The sequence below is a fragment of the Bidens hawaiensis genome, unplaced genomic scaffold (assembly GCF_021521415.1).
Source record: "Bidens hawaiensis isolate Kalapana, Puna unplaced genomic scaffold, B.hawaiensis_p1.1 tig00015201_1, whole genome shotgun sequence".
NCBI classification, from domain to species: domain Eukaryota; kingdom Viridiplantae; phylum Streptophyta; class Magnoliopsida; order Asterales; family Asteraceae; genus Bidens; species Bidens hawaiensis.
In genome coordinates, this window is record NW_027492350.1 from 29,635 (window position 1) to 52,261 (window position 22,627).

At 33.9% G+C, this 22,627-nt stretch overlaps 3 protein-coding genes across 3 annotated transcripts; 2 read left to right on the forward strand and 1 right to left on the reverse strand.

Annotated features, from left to right (window-relative positions):
• The first annotated feature begins 2,600 nt into the window (after positions 1-2,600).
• Positions 2,601-3,503, forward strand: LOC143548566 (uncharacterized). Its single transcript, XM_077039684.1, has one exon. The coding sequence runs from the start codon at positions 2,623-2,625 to the stop codon at positions 3,256-3,258; it is 636 nt and encodes a 211-aa protein (XP_076895799.1). The 5' UTR covers positions 2,601-2,622; the 3' UTR covers positions 3,259-3,503.
• Positions 3,504-4,504: 1,001 nt separating this feature from the next.
• LOC143548575 (protein NUCLEAR FUSION DEFECTIVE 4-like) lies at positions 4,505-7,242 on the reverse strand. The gene is made up of 3 exons (XM_077039691.1): positions 6,904-7,242; positions 5,169-6,064; positions 4,505-5,096 (listed from the first exon to the last, which is right to left on the reverse strand). The coding sequence occupies exons 1-3, from the start codon at positions 7,240-7,242 to the stop codon at positions 4,631-4,633; spliced, it is 1,701 nt and encodes a 566-aa protein (XP_076895806.1). The 3' UTR covers positions 4,505-4,630.
• Positions 7,243-19,802: 12,560 nt separating this feature from the next.
• Positions 19,803-22,203, forward strand: LOC143548587 (putative UPF0481 protein At3g02645). Its single transcript, XM_077039705.1, has 3 exons — positions 19,803-20,231; positions 20,363-20,940; positions 21,067-22,203. Exons 1-3 carry the CDS (start codon positions 19,990-19,992, stop codon positions 21,975-21,977), a joined length of 1,731 nt encoding a protein of 576 aa, XP_076895820.1. The 5' UTR covers positions 19,803-19,989; the 3' UTR covers positions 21,978-22,203.
• Positions 22,204-22,627: the final 424 nt, after the last annotated feature.

The following is a 22,627-nucleotide window of genomic DNA, read 5'->3' on the forward strand; positions in this document are numbered from 1 at the left end:
AACGTATTTACAGAATGTATTAACATAAAGTATAAACAATCTGATGATATCAAGCAACACGTATTAACTATTCATATAAACAGTCTGATTATTAACTTGGGATCGATTATGAATTGTAAACCAGGCTTGATGTTATTGAAGATGGGTTAGTATAAACAAAACGTATAAACAAGTAGAACGTATTAAAAGAATGAATAAACAAGTAGAACGTATAAACAATATGATGATATCAAGTGAACGTATGAACACCTAGAACTTCTTAGAACTTCTAAACTTTATCAGAACTTCTAAACTTTTTTAAACACCCTGAACTTCTTAGAAAGTATTAAAATGTTTAAAGATGTTCCTTTTTTTAACACCTTCTTTGAATGTAGTAGAACGTTTAAAGATGTTTTTTTTTGTCAGAACGTTTAAAGGTTTTCAGTTTTGTTTCAGAACGTTTAAACATAATATTTTGAACCCTAATCAGAGCTCGATTGAGTGCGTTATTTCTGCAATTCCATAATCGATTGATGATTCTAAAGCCTCTTACACATCAATTCGATTGATTAAATTATCAATTTTTGATCAATTTGAATATTATTAACCTAAAGCGATAATGGGTTTATCGATTTTGATTATGCCTTAGTTTTATGGATGATTTGATTATGGTTGAAGGCTTGCAGCGAGTGACGATCTGTTGTGCGAGAAGTATCTCTGATTTAATTACAATTATGTCACCCGCGTAGTTTTAATTGCAATTAGGATCGGGTGGTGCAGGGTCTCGCGTACCTAAGGTTATCCTAAAAAGAAGTAGTTTCCTAGGAAGACTAGGAATAAATCATAACCATTTGATCATGTTAATCAATGGTTGAGATTTAAAATTACCAATAACCGAAATAGTTCCCTGGAATTACTCTTTCATCATTGTAACCGACATAGTTTCCTAGAATTGTTCTTTCACCATTATTTGTAACGCAAAATGTCAAAATTTTGTTGGTTCTTACCATTTATAGGAAACTCCTTATTCTTATTTGAACCTTTCTCTCTCTCTCTCTATCTATATATATATATATTATTTATAATTAAAAAATCAATTTTATAGTAAAAAAAATAAACGGATCTTGGATCTAATCAAACTCATATATCTTTTAAATCAGGTTATAACATCTCATTTATTTGTGAAATAATTTAATATCAAACCATAAGTATATTATTAACTTTCACACAATTAAAAAAAATCAAAAAATAGATAAATATTAAAAACAAATAATATAAAACAAGCCCCGTAATACAGGGGTAAAAACTAGTTATTTTATAAAGTGACATTTTTGTGAAATGGGATGTGACGTATTAAAGACAAAGATGTTTTAGCCCCACGACTAATTTAACACAAATAATTGGCATGCATAGCATGTTTTTAAAATAAAATCATTATAACTTCGTTTCGTAGTTTAGATCTAACCAATTGAAACATATTTATGTAATATATTTCAATTAAAAAGACATGTCATGTTTGTTGTAGAGCGTGTTTAGACCTCTTTTGGAGCATCTGATTTATTGTAGAGAGCTTTTGTGATTCAAGTATTGGCGCGATTTTATTAGGGATATTCTTTTGGACATATTCCAGTGCATCGGATTTCTATTAAAGAAGAAGTGCCTGTGAATTTTTTGAACGACGTTGTAACTCGTAAGAAAGACCAACACTTAGACCATCTGACATTTTGATCTTTGGATGGACGAGAGGGAAACACTCATGTATGGATTTAACATGAGTTTCTACTCTTGGATGGAGTAGTGTTTTCATGGTGGGTCAGACCATGTTAAAAGTTGTTTCATGCAAAGTGACAAACACGTGAAGAGGCGCCTAGAAAACCAATACATGTTTATAGTATTTCCGTTTGATACTTTTAGTTTCCTTATGTCTGAGGCTGTGGAGCTACTTAGTTATTTTTTTAACAACTTAGTTTGATATTCAAAAATGGCTTGCGGTGTAATTTGTTACCAATTTTGTTTTCTATTATGATGTAAACACGGCTCGTTTATCTGAAAGATTTAAACATATTATTATCATTACCTTTAAAACAATTAATTTAAATAGGACAAGAACTTTAAACTGTTTATTTAAAGATAATCTAGTTTAATAGTTAACATCATCAATCTTAATCACCTTTATGACCATCATTATTGTATTGAAATTATGATATAATAATCAAACACCTCTAAAACATCCAAAAAATACCCGGATGGTAGTGGTGGTAGGTATGTCTCCATGAGCCCGTGACCTATATTGTTGTGATTGATATCAATTGCTTCAACAACCGGTGGCATATTCAGAAACTTTTTCCTACGAGTTCGAAAAATTTCGATGGACGAAGAATCGATTGTCTACCACTTAAGTTTTAGATTTTTGCGGATAAAACGTTAAAATACATGAATATATAACACCAAAAATAATTCTTTGCGAGTTCGGCTGAACCCATTCCCCAAAAGCTGGCTAGGCCCATGTCACCAACACTTCTTCATTCTATCCCTCAACTTCATACACACTTACACTTTACCCCCTTAACCTTTTATTCCCATATATATATAACATTCATCTTCCACTCATATCATCACACACGTTCATTTCATTGAACAAAAATGCACCAATCCATAGACTGGTTTTCTTGGCTCTCAAAAACCAACCTTGATCCTTCACTTATATACGAATACGGGATGTCGTTTTGTCGAAACGAGCTAGAAGAAGACGATATAGCGTATTTCAACCATGAGTTTCTTCAAAGCATGGGGATCTCTATAGCCAAACATAGGTTAGAGATACTCAAGCTTGCTAGGAAACAAAAGGGGTCAAGTGGTTCACACCCTATATCAAACCTCATGGTAGCGATCAAACGAACCAATAGGACCTTGGCTAGGTACATCCGGACATGGGTGCACCGTGATGGCTCGTCTAATGATATAGTTTTGGTTCGGAAAAGTAGTTATGGTTCGGGATGGAAAGGTGGTTATATGTTAAGGAGGAATAAGAGATTGGTGTCACTTAAACAAGCCACACCAACTCTTTTGCTCACTAATGGTAATTATTATCATAAGTCCAATAGTCTTAAAGTTAATAGCTTGTCAAGTCCAATGGTTTATGATGTTAAACATGATCAAGAAAAGAAAGATAAAGACGATGGTGCTGGTGCTGGTGGCAACGACGATGGTCACTTGTATGACGGCCGTGTTAAAGAGATTAAGTGGGATACCATGTTTCAAAATTTGAAGCCTACTTGATCTTATAGGCTTATAGCAATATGATCTTCTTCATGTATTCTCTAGTCTATTAATTTCTTGTCTTTGAACATATTATAAGTAGATTTAGCTATTTTTCAAAGTTCTTCCACCAAAATGAACCTTGCTTTAAAGAAATTGTAGCATTTGGTTTTCTTGCTTTGATTAATAGTTTTGGAAGTTACTTTAGGTAAGTGTGGCATCACTTACCCTTTGGAGGGTATTCTTGTAATATTGATAAAGGTTACACTATGTAATAAAAATAGTATTTTGATTTGTTTTCTAGTCCAACTATACAATTCATTCTAAGATTATTATTATTTTTTTTATATTTTTCCAAGTTGTGTTGAGTAGCGGAACACACCAGACCCCGTTTTGACTAAACCTAAACCTGTGAATTTCACGTCTAGTCAAAATCGACAACCCTAATTTTACGCACTTAACTAATAATAAAAGCCAAGTCTTATGTACCAAAAAAATGTATCTTGATAATATTTAAGGTCCTAGTTTAAGTCTTTTAACTATAAGATTTAAAAGTTTTTATAAAATTTATATTGGTCTTTTGTAATGGTAAAGGGTTGAACAAGAGATGGCCCACCTTGTCTAAAGTTTAATGAAGTGGTGCATATAAGTCAAAGTCAACCCATGCTTCTAAATGTTTGGTTCTAAATGCATTGCATCAAGGGAAGTGGCAGAGACATGCATACTTACTAGTCATGGGCCAATTCACTATCAAAACAATGAAAGCTTTAGTAACTAGCCATAAATTAGTAGTTGAAATATTATCTATTATCTAATATATATAAAATACAAGTTTGGTGCCGTTAAGTCGCTATTAGGCCACTTGGCGACATCTTATTTGTTCATACAATTTTTTTTTTGTTTTTTTCTTCATTTTGGTACCGTAACGGAAGCTGACCGTATGATAATTTTGTTTTTTCTTTTGTGTGTTTTAATTCCGATATCATAACGAACATGATGAAAACGACCCAATTCGCATAGACTCAATGTCTTAACATTCGGGACCAACAACGCCCTAATTTTGCCGAGTGATACCACCCCACTGGCCCACTCAATTTTTATATATATTTTTCCCTTTTTACCTCTGGTACCGTAATTGAAATATTTGTCCTCAACACAAATTTATTATATTTTTCTAAGTTTATATGCATAACTACATATCAAATTAAAAAAAAAACAAAAAATAATTAAAAAAAATAAAAACCTTCAAACAATCCACAAAATGAAAATAGTTGTTTGATTATACATCATCATTACATATTAAACTCAAGTTTGGTGAACCTATAACTTTTAAAAATGATCACGCGCAAACGAAAAACAATTTTCTTGACAAAATCATACAAAACCATAACCTTTAACGACCCGAGCTTTGTGGCAAACGAAACGATCCACCAGCGTAAAGCATTTGGTAAACGGGTCGAATCCGGATGGTTAATATTAAGCTCAAGAACGCACTTAAACAACACACACCTGCAAGAACAAAGAAAGTGAGCCTGAAACAATTCGGGCCCATACACGTGGACCCGCCTTGCTTAGCTTCCTCAGCATCATACACATAACCCGCAAGCATCCCCGAGAATAAAAAAGCCCCAATCGGGTTACCCAAGCCCATGAAATTAAATATTAAACCAAAGTTTTTTAACCCGAAAAGCTCAGATGAAGTTGGAATCATAACACCAAACTGAACACCATAACATATCCCAAGCAACGCGGTTGCAACATATAACGTCCCGTTAATAGCTGACGCGTATAACAGATATGTCATGACCATTATTATTTGCGTCACCATTGTTAAAAACGTGCGAGGAAGCGTTTTTAACCTGCAAGCAACAAACTTTAAGAATCTTTATACCACATTTCATGACAATAAAAATTTAAAATTAATATTTTACCTAATGAAATATTCGGAAACAACCCCGCCTCCAAGCCGTCCCAGAAAGTTACAAAAACTAAATAAACTCAACAACGTTGTGGTATCGTTAAACCCGAGTGAAACACCAATTTGGGCTAGATTATTAAAAACAGTAACACCCGACCCGACACCAAGAAAATAAACCAACCATAAAAGCCAAAAATCAGCTTTTACAACCGCTTCACGAAATGTAAAATCTTCACCTCTTCTGGGCCGTCTTTTCTTTTTAACAATAACCGCCCCTTCACCAACAGCAAGAAGCACATCCACATCAGATATATCATCACCATCGCTAAGACTCGGTTCTTGAGTTGACCGAGACAACAACGGGTCAGTTGCAGTCGAATTACCTAACGGGCCCGCTAACGGGGCTGCTAACGGGCCAGCAGGCCCGTTAAGTTTATCAGAAGGAAAAATAGTCATTTTAATAGGAATGGCTAGTGGAGCCAACAAAAGAAGCACCATTATCACAATACACGTGTATGACAACGCGTTCGTTAATATCATCGTGTCGTTTATTATTGTGGTGGTTAAAAGAAAGACTGCAAGCACAATACTAGCCCCTTGAGTGAATAAAAAATATGTTGTTTCTGATGGGTCGGGTTCGGAAGCTGGAGTACATGGTCTAATATAGTACATTAAGCCCAAACAAACCATAGGAATCCCGAGTGCGAAAAACAGGAGTAATGCAGAAGCTGATGTATTTAAGACCATGGTGTAAACCTCTGTGATAACTGCAGCACTTAAGCCAACATAACCTTTGAGAATGCCGGCTACTGTGCCCCTGCTAAGCGGAAAGTTTCTCATGTTGGTAACGAGTAAAGCGGTCGCTAACCATGCACTGCTGTTTGTGGCAACAACTAGTGCAAGCCATAGCTGAAAATAAATGAATAATTTGGAACATGAACAAAATTTTATATGTTTTTATTCATGAATATTTTTAACTAAACAGGTCGTGTTTGTGGTCAACCTAGTGGCTGGCGGGTTCACATGTTGACAAATTTGACCCATTTAAATATTTTTTATTATTTTAAACGTCGTTAATTCTTTATGTCATAAATTAAATTTTTCGGGTATTTTATAATTTATACCATTCTTTTAAATTTAAAAGAGAAATTGATTTAAGATTTTATGATTAAAATGTAACTCTAATATAACGGGGACCGGTCCTGTTTTGTACCCGGTAATACCTGAAAACCGGAACCGGGTTTTTCCAATACCCGAAAATACCCCCAAAAAGTGCAGCCCATTAAAACACCCAAATATACCCAAAAAAGCCAGAAAAAAACCCCGAAAATAGTGTTTTTTTTAATACCCAGAAATACGGATCTCAAATACCCAGTTTTAGAATACCCGGTTTTACATCCGACCCAAACTCGTTAGGGTATGGTCTTTAGAGACAATACCTGGACCTAAACCCGACCCATGTATTGCCAATGCTAGATTCTCCCATATCCGGTCATACTTGAACCCAATTTGTGCACCTCTAGTTGATATTATAATAGTTAGTATTTTAAAGATATTATTTAAAATGTTGAGCATTTCAAAATATCTCGTTTTGGAAAATAAAATTACAAACGTGTAACTTTTTTTTTTCCCAGTATTTTGTCTCTAACACTGAACCACCAACCCTGTAACGAACATCCTTAAAAAAAACCCTATACATAATTCTAAACGTGCAACAAAAACATATAGTTTAAAGTTTAAACACTTACAATCCAATAAGGCATGCTACAAACAGTCTCACTAACCGCAAGCCAAATAACACCATACCCAAAGAAGCTAGCACCAACACCGATCACTAGAACAACCCAAGGCGGGTATTTATTCGACGCAATGCCCGGTAAGATGCCAACATTTTCACCAAAGTCATTAGCAACACCAAGAATAGTAAGTTGTTGTTGGGAAAGACTTAACACGGATTTTAAGTTATGGGAATACAAAGGGAACGAGTAGGCGTTGCCCGACGCGATCTGGACCCATACCGCGGCTGCTAGACCGACCCATGGAGGCTGGGTTCCGGGTTTTAGAGAGGGTGTTGTGTGTGACAACATAGGTAGGAAATGGACAAGGACAAATGGTGACTGACGTGAACACATGATTATTATGAAAGATATATTTGTACGTTGTGATTTGGACAAAAGGCGCCATCTTTTAAGGTTATTTTATGTTTGGTTTTTTTTCATGTTTGTAATAATAATAATATTACCTTTTTATGGCTTTATGCTATGAGTGTACTTAAATTCTGGACTACTTTACGGTTTACTTCTCAAAATTTCTGTATATTTTCTTAAAACCAATTCAACACCTACAAAAATATAGGGAGTTGATTAGAGGGTAAGTTGGCACTAGTCTCTATGAATCAGGGCCGTGTTTGAGAATCATAAAAAAATGTTGGGCCGAAAGCAAAAAAAAGTTGTGTCTTAAATCTATTAAGTAATTGAGTTTAAACCTTAAGAATACATATTTTATTCCATATATATATATATATAATTTACAATAAAAATTCGAGCCTATTGGGGGTGTTGGGCCGGGTCGCTCGACCACCTGGCCCTACCCCATAGCCGGCGTTGCTGCGGATCAGTGGTGGTGGTCGAGGGAATAATATCTATTTGATTCTTATAGGTTAAAAGTTGATCAAAAGTTAGCTTGAAGTGGATGATATGGTCATTAGTTTTAGTTTGTGAGATTCCTATCTTTGTATTGGATAAAGACTGTTTAAAGAACTAGTGATCGATACTACGAAACCAACACCATAGTCATAGCCTCATAGGTATAGAATCCATGGGCGGATCTTTGTTTGGGCAGACTGGACCTCGGTCCATCCAGCTTTCGCTCGATAGTATTCTGTTTTTAGTCAAACTTGCACCAAGATATCATATTGTTTCCTTTTAGTTTACTTGAGTCGTTTATTTAACAAGAGCATTTCCTACAACAACATAAAAATATATTCTAGTCTTTTAACTATGGACTAAGTGTAGACTGAGCTATGGGTCAATCTACAAAACATATTCTAGGCCTGCTCCCAAGCCTAATATTGGGCTGTTGGCCCAACTGATAAATTATAAATGCATGTCATGGACTCATGTCTACACTCTACAGTCTACATGGCATATGCTTTTAAACATAAAACACATCACCTTCTTTTTTGAATATTCTAATGAATTATATAGTTTTTTTGACCGGCAAATGGGTGTAGATGGAAGTTATATTTTCATAAAATAAATAAATAAGTAAAATTAAATTTAATATTAAACTGATAAGTCTTTATAACACATCTCTACTATAAGCCAAAACATTGACAAGTGAGTAATAACAATACCAAATGATAATTTTAACACTTAAGAACAAAATAACAAATTAATACCCTTGTATGAAATGTTTATATCATAGAGAACTAGTTTAGCTTTTGTGGCCACAAAATTGACTATTTTTCTTCTATTTCTTCTACTTAAAGTTTATGGCCAGTCAATTAATTTTGTCATGTAGGGAAACATGTTCCAAAAATTATTCATTACTTTAATTGATTTCACATGTAACCAAACACCCCGTGATGCTCGTGTTTTTTACATCCAAAGGACACGTAAAATTTGCTAATATTTCATAGGACACGTAAAACTTATTTGATTAATTTTAACAAACATTAGAAGTTTACTATTGACAACAAACAAATATTTTATTTTGAACAACTTTTACTGCTGTTATTAAACTTGGAGACGCTTAGGGTTTCGTGCAGTTGGGTTGAGCCAATTATCGGTGGCCTTTTGCCATTAGGTCACCAAGTACGGAGTATCTAGACAATTCTTTCTTTGTTGATCGTTCCAAAATAAAAAAATGGGCACCATTTAAATAAAATTATGTAAAACCGTTGTATACTTTAATGGTTTTGATTACTCTTTGTCAATCCGACAACAAAATTCAACATGTTTTTTTTCTTATGACACTGGTTTTTAGGGTTGTAAACGAATCAAACGTTTAGCAAACAGTTTGTGAACCGTTCGACGGGAAGTTCGTTTATGTTCGTTAATTTAATAAATGAACAAACATGAACAAGAAATTTCGTGCGATTATTTAAACAAAGGAACATAAACAAAGCCCCCGTTCGTTCAATTGTGTTTGTGAACATTCGTTAATGTGTTCGTGAACATTCATTTATGTTTGTTTGTATATGTTATACATGAAAGTTTTTTGTACATTTATTTATTATCTAAACATTTTATATTCTTTAATTTGTTATCTCTAACACAAAATAGGAAACTATACTTTCGCATTGTGTTTGCATTATTCCCATTTCCTTTTTCATTATTCACATCGAATACATTGATCTCAATCTCTAGGCTCCCCCGATTTTATTTGTGTCCGTGAACCGTTCGTGAACATATTCATTTCCTTTATGAACGAGCATGAACAAAAATCTCGTTCGGTAAATCTTGCGGAATAATATGAACATATACAATACAAGAACTCTCAATTGACTATTATCAAGAACTGATTAAGACGTTTACAACAAGAATTTAAAGAGAAATGAATTACAGATGAAAAGAAATGAACTGAACTCAACCTAATTGAGAAAAATCCCAATTATATATGCCCTAATTAGTTAACAACTGTTAACTGATTAATCTTCAAGAATTACCAAAATGATCCTTGAACTATTGAAGACTTGTCAATAATAGCCCAAAACATTATTAACCTCTTTAACCTTCAACAACAGTTGACTTTCATTGACTAACTATATTAAGTCATATAACATGACATTATTATACTCCAATTTCCAGCTCAACATTTAACAGGTAAGTGTTCAAGAATACATTATTTCATTAACAAACGAACATGATTAAAGCATTATACGTGTTATTTCAGTTCAATTGAAACCCTACCAACTTTGAACCCGATGTGAAACCACCACTCGTGAATAGTGATTAATGATGGACCCTTCCATGTGAAATGTTATGTTCCAAAATAAGTGACCTTTTGATAATTTTCTTTCCTGAAAATAAATCTTACTACTTTTGTGTGAAAACAATCAAACATGTCCCCCCAAAGGCCCAAACAACCTAAAAATTCAGATATTTAACTATGTCATATGAATATACAAGACATTATTAGAGTTTGTAAATTTTTAACTTAACACAAACATATCTCACGTTTTGTAAATACTTGTGTATGACCGTTCATTAAAAGTTGTTTGTGTTAGAAACAAAGCGGAGCAGCGGAACAACACACAAATTAACAAGCACACATGATTATACGCGCAAAAACAAAAATATAAAAGACAAACACGACACAAGAATTTTACGTAGTTCGGTCCCAATAGGGGACTTACTATATTACATCAACGGGCTAGTGATATGGGCTACGTCCATGTTTTAATTGTCACCAATTTGAGCCAAAACCCAAAACCGGCTCAAAGCGTTCAGAAATCCTAACAATTTGTTATCGTTCATTCATTCGTATAATGATCTAGTAGTCACTTCTTCAAAAATTTTGAACTAACAAACTATGTAGCTAGGTTTGGTTTATTGGTGAGTTTACTATGTAATGAATTTTCTAAATCTACTAATTATTATTGTATTAAAGTTTTTAGTTATTTTTATTTGATATAATAAAATGTGAGTTTACTCTTTAATAATTGGGTGTTCGTTTATTGGTTCCTACTTCCTAGACTTAAAAAATTCACCTCCAAATCGATATTACGTTTGAGTTTAAAAAACATTGATGAAAATAGCAAGCATGTTGTAATCGTATAAAGGTGACAGTGTGCAACATGTGAAGAAAGGCTTGGACCATTTGATAGGTGTAATGTAATATTCTTCACCTTTTTTCTATTTGCTTATCCGTTAGGACTAGCTACAAAACTCGGGCAGTGATAGTGTGTTACACAGTGATTCAGTGAATATAATTAGATCTAAACTGTGGTCCAACTATTACTGATTTAAAATCATACAAGATGTATATAAGATGAACAATTTATATATTTTTTTTCATTTTGGTTTTAATAAAGATTAATAACATATAAAAATAATAATATAGTTAAAGATTAAAAAAATATTGTTTAAAACTAGAGTTAATGGCCATTTTCGTCCCCGTGGTTTGCTACTTTCGACACTTCAGTCCAAAGGTTGAAATTTTGTCATAATACCCTTAAACTAACGGCATAGCTGGATGCCGTTAGACGGATGTGACGTAATTGGTTAATATTTAAAACTATGATGACTAAATTGACAAAATTTCAAACTTTGGACTGAAGTGGCGTAGTAGCAAACCACAGGGACGAAAATGACCATTAACTCTTAAAACTATTTTTCATGAACTTTTAAATATTTTAGTTGTTTTAATTTAATCTCCTTCACGCACATGTAACTTCGTGAGTTACATATATTTATTTCCGCGAGCGAGTTACACAAGCACACGCTATATTCCTATATTACACATTTTTGACAATCACAAGAGTTGAACCATTCTTTTAACGTTTGGAACTACTTCCAATAACCGGATTAACTTTCCTGGGACAATATGTCAACCGTCCATACTGATTTTGGCGCTGTATGTCTGACTCATCCAGGAAAACAGTCAAGGAGGAAACCCACCACTATGGGAAAACTCTCTTGAGTCACAAGTTTTGAACCTGAGACCATAAGATCCCAAACGCTTATCAACATTCCCAATGACGAGACTTGAACCATTATTTGAAAAAAACAAAGTCATATTTAACATGTTACGGCTAGCCCAAAATATTGATCTAATTACTAACAACATTAGCATTTGTTAAGCCTCATAAGCGAAAATATTTCGAAAACCTTCTTAAAATTTAAAGGCTTATGCATGAATAAAACCTGCAACATGGAGTTTGTATTTATGAAAAGCTCGTTTAAGAAGTGCTATATCTAAAGTTCTGGCATAGAAAGTCCATTACTTCATACTCGGGTCAAAAAAATTTACGTTGGTTCATGATGGAATCCTAATAATAAGATCAGAAACACGAGTCTGATTGGAAGTTAAGAGTATTAGAGTATAGCTTGAAAATTTCAAGACAAAAAGGAAATAAATGATATTTCAAGATTGAGCAATTTAACGTAGTGTTGAGTTTAAAAAATGTTATGTTAAAAAATGTTATGTTATCTTAGATATAACCGATAGTCTGATACTATAAATTATTTAAGAATTCAAACATGATGGATATATTATATTATGATGCATACAATAGGATGTTTCCAAAACGAAAGGGAACAGGCTTGAATAAGGCTCTTTTGTTGGTATTGTTAAGCTAGTCACGTGTATCCTTGACACGCGTTAACCATTTTCGAAATAAAATATATATGCATTTAGTATATAACAAAAGTACACTTAAGTTTAAATTACGGTATTATTTGATGGTGTGCCCTTCAAACGGCTGTTGGTGCAACCTCAAACGAACGTCTTCAGAAGGTGTGGGATTATAAGATTCCAGACGGCGTATGTATAACAAGTACCATAAAAATCTGTTTATTTAAAACAAATGATGGAAAATCAACAATTATTAAGTTTTACCTCCCTTTACCGTAGTGTAAACAATTCCCATCTCTTACTCTCTTCAACAATTTATCCGGATGTGCGTTTTATATAAGCTAAATCTCTCGATACCAAAGGCCATGAAGCAGTGTTCCCATGCGGTACCACTAGCCACCCCTTTGTGGCCATTCCTAGTCTATACACTCAACCCTTACATTATGTTTAAATTACGTTCACGTATCAGCCAGTCATTTCTAGATATTAGTTATTGATAAACCAATCTTTTCTACACCTTTTAGACAAAATGTTCACTTTATCACACAAAATGGGTCAATTATTCTGAGCATATAGTATGCCATGTTCTATGAATTAATGCAATTATGCATATATTTAATTTACAACCTTTCTTAACAAAAGTTTCCATTGAAAATTGTACAAGGTGCTTTACAAGTTGTGACTAACTTTGATAGTTGTACTACAAGCTATTTATGATGTTTATAGTTGCACCACAATTTAAGTTTGTAGTACATGAATTTAGAAGAGTTATTTGTATACTATTTGTCTTCCAACAAAAGTTTTGTATCTAAATGGTAACTTTTAATATTAAAAAATATTAACGATAATCTTAATACCAAACATGCTTCTACAAGTTAACAAAACATTATAAATTTATAATACTAAACATATATGCTTTTACAAGTTAACAAAACCCATAATCTTTTAATACTAAACATATATGTTTCTACAAGTTAACAAAGCACGTCCATTTATGTTTCTACAAGTTAACAAAACCCAGCACAACGTGCGGATTGTAAAAACTAATTTAATCTAATGTTATTAAAACTATATATTTATTGAAGATAAAAAAACCATATAATAAACCTAGTGTTATAATATTAGCCCCAACTATAACAAGCTTATAAGAGTAATATATGAGACTTGGAGTTAACAAGAAACAATGGAATAAGGAAAATATAAGAATATGAACTTTTACTGATGCATTAAATCTATCAAGATACATGGTATTTATAATATCAAAAGAACTGTTCTATATACTATTGGGAGGAGGGGACAAGAGTTAATAATTGGTGACAATAATGAAAATGTGTCATACACACAAAAGTGTCGGTGTTGGTGACAATAATGAAAATGTGTCATACACACAAAAGTGTCGGTGTTCATAACACTCCCCCTTGGATGACACATTTTCAAAACTTCGGGGTCTTGAAGTACTGCCTCATTAAAAACCTTGCTAAAGGAAAACCCAATGGGAAAAAACTTTAGCTAAGGGAAAAAGAGTGCAGTATATAGCCCCCCCTCAAATTGCAGGTCGTTACATTGTTCGTACATGGCGCATGCCAATATCATGAACATGTTTCCTGAATGTTGCTGTGGGAAGTGCTTTTGTGAAAAGATCAGCTGAGTTGTTGCTGGACTGGACATATCTCATTTCAACCTGATTGTCTTTAATAAGGTCTCAAGTATACTCAAAGTATCTTGGTGGTATATGCTTTGTTCTGTCACTTTTGATATATCCTTCCTTCATTTGCGAGACACAAGCTGCATTATCTTCATAGATAGAAGTTGGAATTCGATCTTTCTCTAGTCCACAAGAAATCAATATGTGTCGTGACATAGATTTTAACCATACACATTCTCTTGAAGTTTCATGCAATGCAATGACTTCAGCATGATTTGAAGAGGTTGCAATGAGTGTTTGTTTCCGAGAACGCCATGAAATCGCAGTTCCTCCATTCTTAAATACATATCCAGTTTGAGATTTTGCTTTATGGGGATCAGATAAATAACCTGCATCTGCATAACCAACTAACCCTTCTTTTGAATCGTTAGGATAAAATAAACCTAAATCAACAGTTCCTTTTAAATACCGAAAAATATGTTTAATGCCATTCCAATGTCTTTTAGTAGGGGATGAACTGAATCTTGCCAATAAATTAACTGCAAAAGAAATGTCAGGTCTTGTACAGTTAGTAAGATACATAAGTGCTCCAATTGCACTGAGGTATGGTACTTCGGGACCAAGAATCTCTTCATTATCTTCGCAAGGACGAAATGGATCATTGTCAACATTGAGTGATCTAACAACCATCGGTGTGCTTAAAGGATTTGCTTTGTCCATATTGAAACGTTTTAAGAGTTTCTCAGTATAAGTTGACTGATGCACAAGTATCCCATTATGCATATGCTCAATTTGTAAACCAAGACAATATTTGGTTTTTCCAAGATCTTTCATTTCGAATTCTTTCTTTAAAAGAGCAATTGCTTCATTAATTTCTTTTTGTGTCCCAATTAAATTTAGATCATCAACATACACAGCTATGATCACATATCCAGATGTTGTCTTCTTGATGAAGACACATGGACAAATAAGATTATTTGTGTATCCTTTGCTTATCAAATAATCACTCAAACGATTGTACCACATCCTTCCAGATTGTTTCAGTCCATACAAGGATCTTTGTAATTTGATGGAATACATTTCCTTAGGCTTTGAGCTTATTGCATCGGGGAGTTTAAATCCTTCGGGAATTTTCATATAGATGTCACTATCTAGTGATCCATACAAGTAAGCTGTGACAACATCCATAAGACACATCTCTAACTTTTTAGAGACTGCTAAGCTGATTAAATATCTAAACGTAATAGCATCCATGACAGGAGAATACGTTTCTTCATAGTTAATTCCTGGCCTCTGAGAAAAACCTTGAGCTACAAGTCTTGCTTTATATCTTGTAACTTCATTTTTCTCATTTCGTTTTCTCACAAAAACCCATTTATATCCTACAGGTTTCATTGACTTTGGTGTAATGACAATAGGTCCAAAAACCTTTCGATTGTTTAGTGAGTTTAATTCAGCTTGCATAGCATCTTTCCATTTGTTCAAATCTTGTCGATTTTTACAATCATCTACAGATTTTGGTTCAGGGTCATCATTTTCTTCCATGATATCGCTTGCCACAGAATAAGAAAATATATCATCAATATTTTCCATTTCATCTCGATCCCACATTATATGTGATTTACCATAGTTTATTAACAATTCTTTATTGGAATCATTTATTTCTTCCTGAGGAAATGTTATATCATTTATTCTTTCCTAAGGGAAGGTTTTGTCAATCATTCCTTCCTTAGGGTCAGTATCCTTCTCAGAACCCTTTCTTTTTCGAGGATTTTTATCCTTTGAACCGATTGGCCTTCCACGTTTTAAACGTTTTTGAGATTCATGAGGTGCATTTTTATGGTTTTGCTTGCTTGGAATCTCAACTCGAGCTGGAGCATTAGCAGCTGGTATATGAGATTTAGTGACCCTGTTTATATCAGTAAATGCATCAGGTAACTGATTTGCAATTTCTTGTAGATGTATTATTTTTTGAACCTCTATTTCACTTTGTTTTGATCTTGGGTCTAGGTGTAACAATGATGGCACACACCATGATATATCTCTTTCTTGCTTTTTCATTTCTCCCCGTAATGTCGGGAACATTGTCTCGTTAAAATGACAATCAGCAAAACGTGCTGTAAATACATCACATGTTAAAGGTTCAAGGTATCTTATGATGGAAGATGTTTCATATCCAACATATATTCCCAACCTTCTTTGGGGACCCATTTTTGTGCGTTGTGGTGGTGCAATAGGAACATACACAGCACAACCAAAAATTCTAAGATGAGAGATATTTGGCTCATTTCCAGAAACAAGTTGTGTGGGAGAGTATTTATGATTTGCACTTGGTCTCACGTGGATTAATGATCCAGCATGCATAATTGCATGACCCCAAATAGAAACAGGGAGTTTTGTCCTCATTATTAATGGTCTAGCTATTAGCTGTAGGCGTTTGATCAACGACTCGGCTAAGCCATTTTGTGTGTGTACATGAGCAACAGGGTGTTCTACAACAATCCCCACAGACATGCAATAATCATCAAAAGCATGTGATGTAAATTCTCCCGCATTATCAAGCCTTACTCTTTTAATGGTATAATCCGGAAAATGTGCAGGTAATTTGATAATTTGAGCAACAAATTTTGCAAAAGCAACGTTACGAGTCGATAATAAAGAGATATTAGACGATCTGCTGGATGCGTCTATTAAGACCATGAAGTATCTAAATGGTCCACATGGTGGATGAATTGGTCCACATATGTCACCTTGAATTCTTTCAAGAAACATTGGTGTTTCTTTATCGACTTTTAATGGCGAAGGCCTTGTAATTAATTTTTCAAGAGAACAAGATGTACATTGAGGCATTTTATCTATTTTATGGATCTTTTGACCTTTCAGTGGATGCCCATGTGTATTTTCAATGATCCTTTTCATCATTGTGGATCCTAGATGGCCTAATCTGTCATGCCATAAGTTTATGATACCAGAATCGCAACAATTTTCTTTGACTACCATATGTGCTTGAGGCACATTTATATATGTATAATGCAAACCAGAATGGAGCATTGGCAATTTTTCCAATATTTGATCTTTGCTTATGATATGCAAATATTTTTCATTACTAACAGTCGTTGACTGAGTATCATATCCATTATGATATATGTTTCTGAAACTCAACAAATTTCTTGTTGATTTTGGGGAAAATAAAGCATTTTCTATTTTGAGCTTTGTACCATTTGGTAATGCTAAATTAGCTTTTCCCACTCCTTCTATCAAGTTTGTAGGACCTGATATTGTATTGATGATCCCTTTTATTGGTTTCAGTTTATAAAAATATTTTTTAGATCTAAGTATAGTATGCATGGCTCCACTATCCGCTATACATATATCTTCTTCATTTGTTTGATCTTGTGCTCCGGTGATTTTCATTTTAAATCTTGAAAAATATTAAGAAAAAAAATAAGTGTATAACGAAGACATATGATATTTTAATAAGAACTTTATTTAATTGAAACACAAGTAGTACATGAAAGAGGAACTACATAATTAAAGATAATGAGAACACACTTAATAACTACATCTAATTATAGTAGTCAAGCAACTTTGTTTCAAAGTTCTACCCCAAAGTCTTCAACGCTCAGCTCAGCATTGATATTATTAAAGTTATCAACATGGTTCACTTCTTTCTCTTTTTCTTTTAGAGAGGCTTGGTACAGTTCACACAGATGTGGAGCTGTGCGACAAGCCTTTGCCCAGTGGTTTGTACTTCCACATCTAAAACATGAAGTGCCATTGTTTTCGGACCTACCAGCTTCATTCCATTTATTTTGGTGGTTGGAATTGGTATTGTGTGGGACATGATAATTATTGGCTCTCTGGTTACGACCACGACCACGGCCACGACCACGACCGTAAGAGTTATTGTTCCATTTGAATGGATGCTTACGATCATTAAAATGCCTTTTGTCAAAATGATCACGTCCACGTCCACGGCCTCGTCCTCGACTTTGTTCCCATTTATGATCAGAATTTTTATGAGAACTTTTGTGAGCAACATGTGCTTCTGGTATTGCTAATGAACCCGTGGGACGAGATTGATGATTTTTCATCAATAATTCATTATTTTTCTCTACTACAAGGAGTAATGCATTTAGATCAGAGTATCTCCTAAAATTCTGCAAACGATAATGTGTTTGCAAGTTTATATTTGATGCATGAAACGTGGAGAAAGTTTTCTCTAACTTTTCTTCCTCTGTTACGGGATACCCACAAAATTCTAGCTTTGAACAAATTCGGTATAAAGCAGAGGTGTAATCATTTACCCTCTTAAAATCTTGGAACCTAAGACTGTTCCATTCATCTCTAGAAGTAAGAAGTAAAACTTCCCTTAGATGACCGAATCTACTTTTCAAATCTTTCCATATCATATATGGGTTATCATAATTAAAATACTCATGCTGTAATAATTCATCAATATGTTTATGGTTGAAAACATCAGCTCTTGCTTTATCCTGGTCAGAGCAATCATTGTGTTCTTGGATTGTGTCTAACACATCCATAGATTTTAAATGTCTTTTGACATTTGCTGTCCAAGACATATAATTTTCTCCAGAAATGTTGAATGCAGGGAATTCGAGTTTTGCTATATTTGACATTTTGTTGCTAAACATAATAGAGCAAATAATAAGATAAATATTAGAATCCATATATATCAATCAACAATGAGATACAATACATTGGTAGAGCTATAAACATATAAAAGAAAAAGAAAATGCCGAAATCTTCAGATGGGAGATTAAAAATTAGAATGAGAAGTAGTATAAGCATTATAGTGACCAACAGTAAAACCGGGTGAATCATTTTGAGAACTTTATCTTAGATAAATTTAATAAGAAGAATGTTTGTTGTAAATGAAATGGGGTTAATGATTGGTTATTTATAGTGAAAATTTATAACCTTTTACAATGGTTATATTACCGTTTTATAACGGTAACATTACCGTTTGTATGTGTGTGTGTATATATATATAATATATAATATTTATTATTTTAAAGTAAGATAATAAATAAGATATTAAATACAGTTTATTTTATAAAATATATAATTAGTATGCACAATAATAAGAATAGAATTGTTAGTGTAAATAATTCTAACTTCTAAATGAGATATTAGTGTGCATATATAAATAAAAGTTAGAATAGTTATCAAATTTTAATAACAATGTTTATACACATTATTGCTATTACTCAGTATATTAGTTAGTATATGTATATGCATAGATATATATCTAATGTACATAATTAAAGAAGTGTTTATGATGCTTATGTAGATACCTTTGTGTCTATTACCTTTCTTGGTTAGGATATAAGCGGCTCGTGCTGATAACGTGTTATAATATTAGCCCTAACTATAACAAGCTTATAAGAGTAATATATGAGACTTGGAGTTAACAAGAAACAATGGAATAAGGAAAATATAAGAATATGAACTTTTACTGATGCATTAAATCTATCAAGATACATGGTATTTATAATATCAAAAGAACTGTTCTATATACTATTGGGAGGAGGGGACAAGAGTTAATAATTGGTGACAATAATGAAAATGTGTCATACACACAAAAGTGTCGGTGTTGGTGACAATAATGAAAATGTGTCATACACACAAAAGTGTCGGTGTTCATAACACCTAGAAAATAATACATTCATATATAAGATTCACACTATAATAAAAAGTAGTTAATGGAATTTACTCATAGGACAAATTTCCAACACATGTATCACGTTGTATTAATTAAAGTGTTACACACTTAATTCCACCAACCAGTCTGCCACTACTAGTGTGTGTATATATGTGGTCATAGGCATACACCATTCTTATCAATACTAATCAACAATCAAACACCATGAATAGTACCATCTCTAATCCCTACTCTTTCTCCAAGCAAAATGTTAATCAGCATGAATGGGTCGAAAGTATGCGTAAATCAATCGTCGAACATGAAGATGAAGAAGTCAGCAAAATCCCCGTTTCTATATTCACCGTCCCTAACGTGCTCCTAGCCACGAACCCTGAGTCCTACATCCCACAACAAGTGGCGTTAGGTCCGTTCCACCACTGGCGGCCAGAGGTATATGAAATGCAAAGGTACTGTAATTTTTAAAAGACTTGGTTTTACTATTTAAAAAAAGTTATATTATATTCACAGTTATTTTGTTGCCCGTTTTTCTTCTGTTTTGATGTAATATATGTTTTGACAAGAATTTATTTGAAAAAAGGTACAAACTTGCCGCGGCAAGGCGATACCAAAAGTACATGAACATAAGCTTCGATCGTATTGTAGAGGTAATGAAGAAAAACGACGAGGCACGAATTCGTGCTTGCTACCACAAGTTTATTGACATGTCTGGTGACGCTTTGATCTGGATGATGGCTGTTGACATGGCGTTTTTACTCGAGTTTCTTGTGGTGTATTCCATGAGAGAACAAGGCCTAACACAAACGAAAGATGTTACATCCGGTGCGATGTCTCATTTGGTGGATGTTTCGGGTAAGAAACTATCCCACATGACGATTCTTCGCGATATAGTGATGGTGGAGAATCAAATCCCGTTGTTTTTGATCAAAACGATGCTGAAACATCAGCATCGAGATGATCAAAACAAGTCCGCGGGCGAAACATTGAAGTCGATGCTGATAGGAGTGTACCGCGAGCTTTCTCCGTTCCAAGAACAAGAGTTAGCCAATGTTGATATCGAAGATTGTGATCATATTCTCGACTTTCTTTTCCACATGACCGTTCCAAACAACAAAGAACTCGGTATTTATGACATGAATATTGATATGGAGCATGAAGGTATCAAATATTATATTATTGATCAACTATTTATAAGAGTACAACGTAATATAAGAAAATAATATTTTTTCTTATATTTAATAACAATATAACAGTAAAACCTAACTAATATATTATCGGTACCAGGCATCGAGTATGCTGGTGATGGTGATGATGATCAAGAAAAGACCTTACCGGATCCCAGTAATCTTCGAAAATTCTCGAACATTATCTGGGATCTCCTGTCGAAATCAAACGCGGGTATGGTAAGGATTTTCAAGAAAATAATATTCGGAAAACCGGTCGCACTCATGATGAAACTCCCATGGAAGATATTATCTAGCCTTCCTATACTCAAGCTCATGAAAGGCCCTATCGAAAACATGTTCGAAAACTTTCGTGGCGAAGGAGGGGAGGAAACGAAGGACGAAAGTGGCGAAACAAAGACTCCAACTATCGAAGAAATCACGATCCCTTCGGTTATGGAACTGGCCAAAGCCGGGATTATTTTCTCACCGGTTAATGGTGGAATATTTGATATTAGTTTCGATGTTGAAAGATGTACACTTTACCTCCCAGTGGTGGAACTAGACGTGAACACCGAGGTTTATTTAAGAAACTTGGTGGCATACGAGGCGTGTGTTGCGGCAGGACCATTAGTTGTGGCTCGTTACACGGAGCTAATGAATGGGATAATTGACACCGAAGAGGATGCGAAGTATCTACGCGAACGAGGGATAGTTGTGAACCATTTGAAGAGCGATAAGGAAGTTGCGGATTTGTGGAATGGGATGAGTAAATGTGTGAAGTTAACAAAAGTTGAGAAGATGGATAAAGTTATTGAAGATGTTAATAAGAGGTATGGTAAGACATGGAGGGTGAAACTATCTAAGTTCATGAGGACATATGTTTTTGCATCTTGGAAGCTTTTAACGTTGTTGGCTGCTATGTGTTTGTTGTTTTTGACGACCGTGCAAGCGTTTTGTTCAGTTTATAGTTGTGCTCGTGTGTTTCATCAGCTTCCAGAGATTTCTGGATCCGAAGGAACTGCAGAGTAAGTGTACTATGTACTGTGACTCACACACTCATCTACTTTTACTCCTACTACTAAACTGCTCCGAGAAAACTTTAAAAAGCAAGAGTCTTTACCATCCAACAGAGTCCGAAGCAACTAGTGTATCGTACTTTGTGTGTATTTTTTTTGTGTTTGCAAGTATACAACTTTATTAATTAGGGTTTGGGTTAAGTCATCAGGTTTATAGTTTATTGTTGTTCATTAGTGTCGTCAAAGGTTGAAAATCCTTACTGAGTTGTGGGTTACCGACGAGAATCCGAAAGTAATGTTTCTTCTGAAACTTGGTCCGAGTAATTTAATTTCTAACGGCTTTTTTAATGACGGAATCACTAACATATTGTAACAAAAATAATTTATTTTACGACAGGTTTTTATTTAGAACGACTTCTTCTTGTGTTAGGTCACCGCACTCTCCAAATTATTACAGTAATATTTATACATGATTTTTTAAAAAATAGAAAAGTTGTTTTTAAATGAGTATATATAAAGAATCACTATACATACAAAACAAACATATAAATCAAATCATTAACAGCAAGATTATTTTATGATCAATGAATTAGGTACACTATAATACACAAAGTGATAAAACTTTTGTGTGATACAAATAATTTAAGGTATCATATCCGACAA

Coding starts and splice junctions, on each gene's coding strand:
- LOC143548566 (XM_077039684.1), top strand. CDS start 2,623: ATGCACCAATCCATAGACTGGTTTTCTTGGCTCTCAAAAACCAACCTT.
- LOC143548587 (XM_077039705.1), top strand. CDS start 19,990: ATGAATAGTACCATCTCTAATCCCTACTCTTTCTCCAAGCAAAATGTT. Junction 20,232..20,362: donor GAGGTATATGAAATGCAAAG/GTACTGTAATTT, acceptor ATTTGAAAAAAG/GTACAAACTTGCCGCGGCAA. Junction 20,941..21,066: donor TATTGATATGGAGCATGAAG/GTATCAAATATT, acceptor TATCGGTACCAG/GCATCGAGTATGCTGGTGAT.
- LOC143548575 (XM_077039691.1), bottom strand. CDS start 7,242: ATGTTGTCACACACAACACCCTCTCTAAAACCCGGAACCCAGCCTCCA. Junction 6,065..6,903: donor GTAGCATGCCTTATTGGATT/GTAAGTGTTTAA, acceptor ATTTATTTTCAG/CTATGGCTTGCACTAGTTGT. Junction 5,097..5,168: donor GTTTCCGAATATTTCATTAG/GTAAAATATTAA, acceptor TGTTGCTTGCAG/GTTAAAAACGCTTCCTCGCA.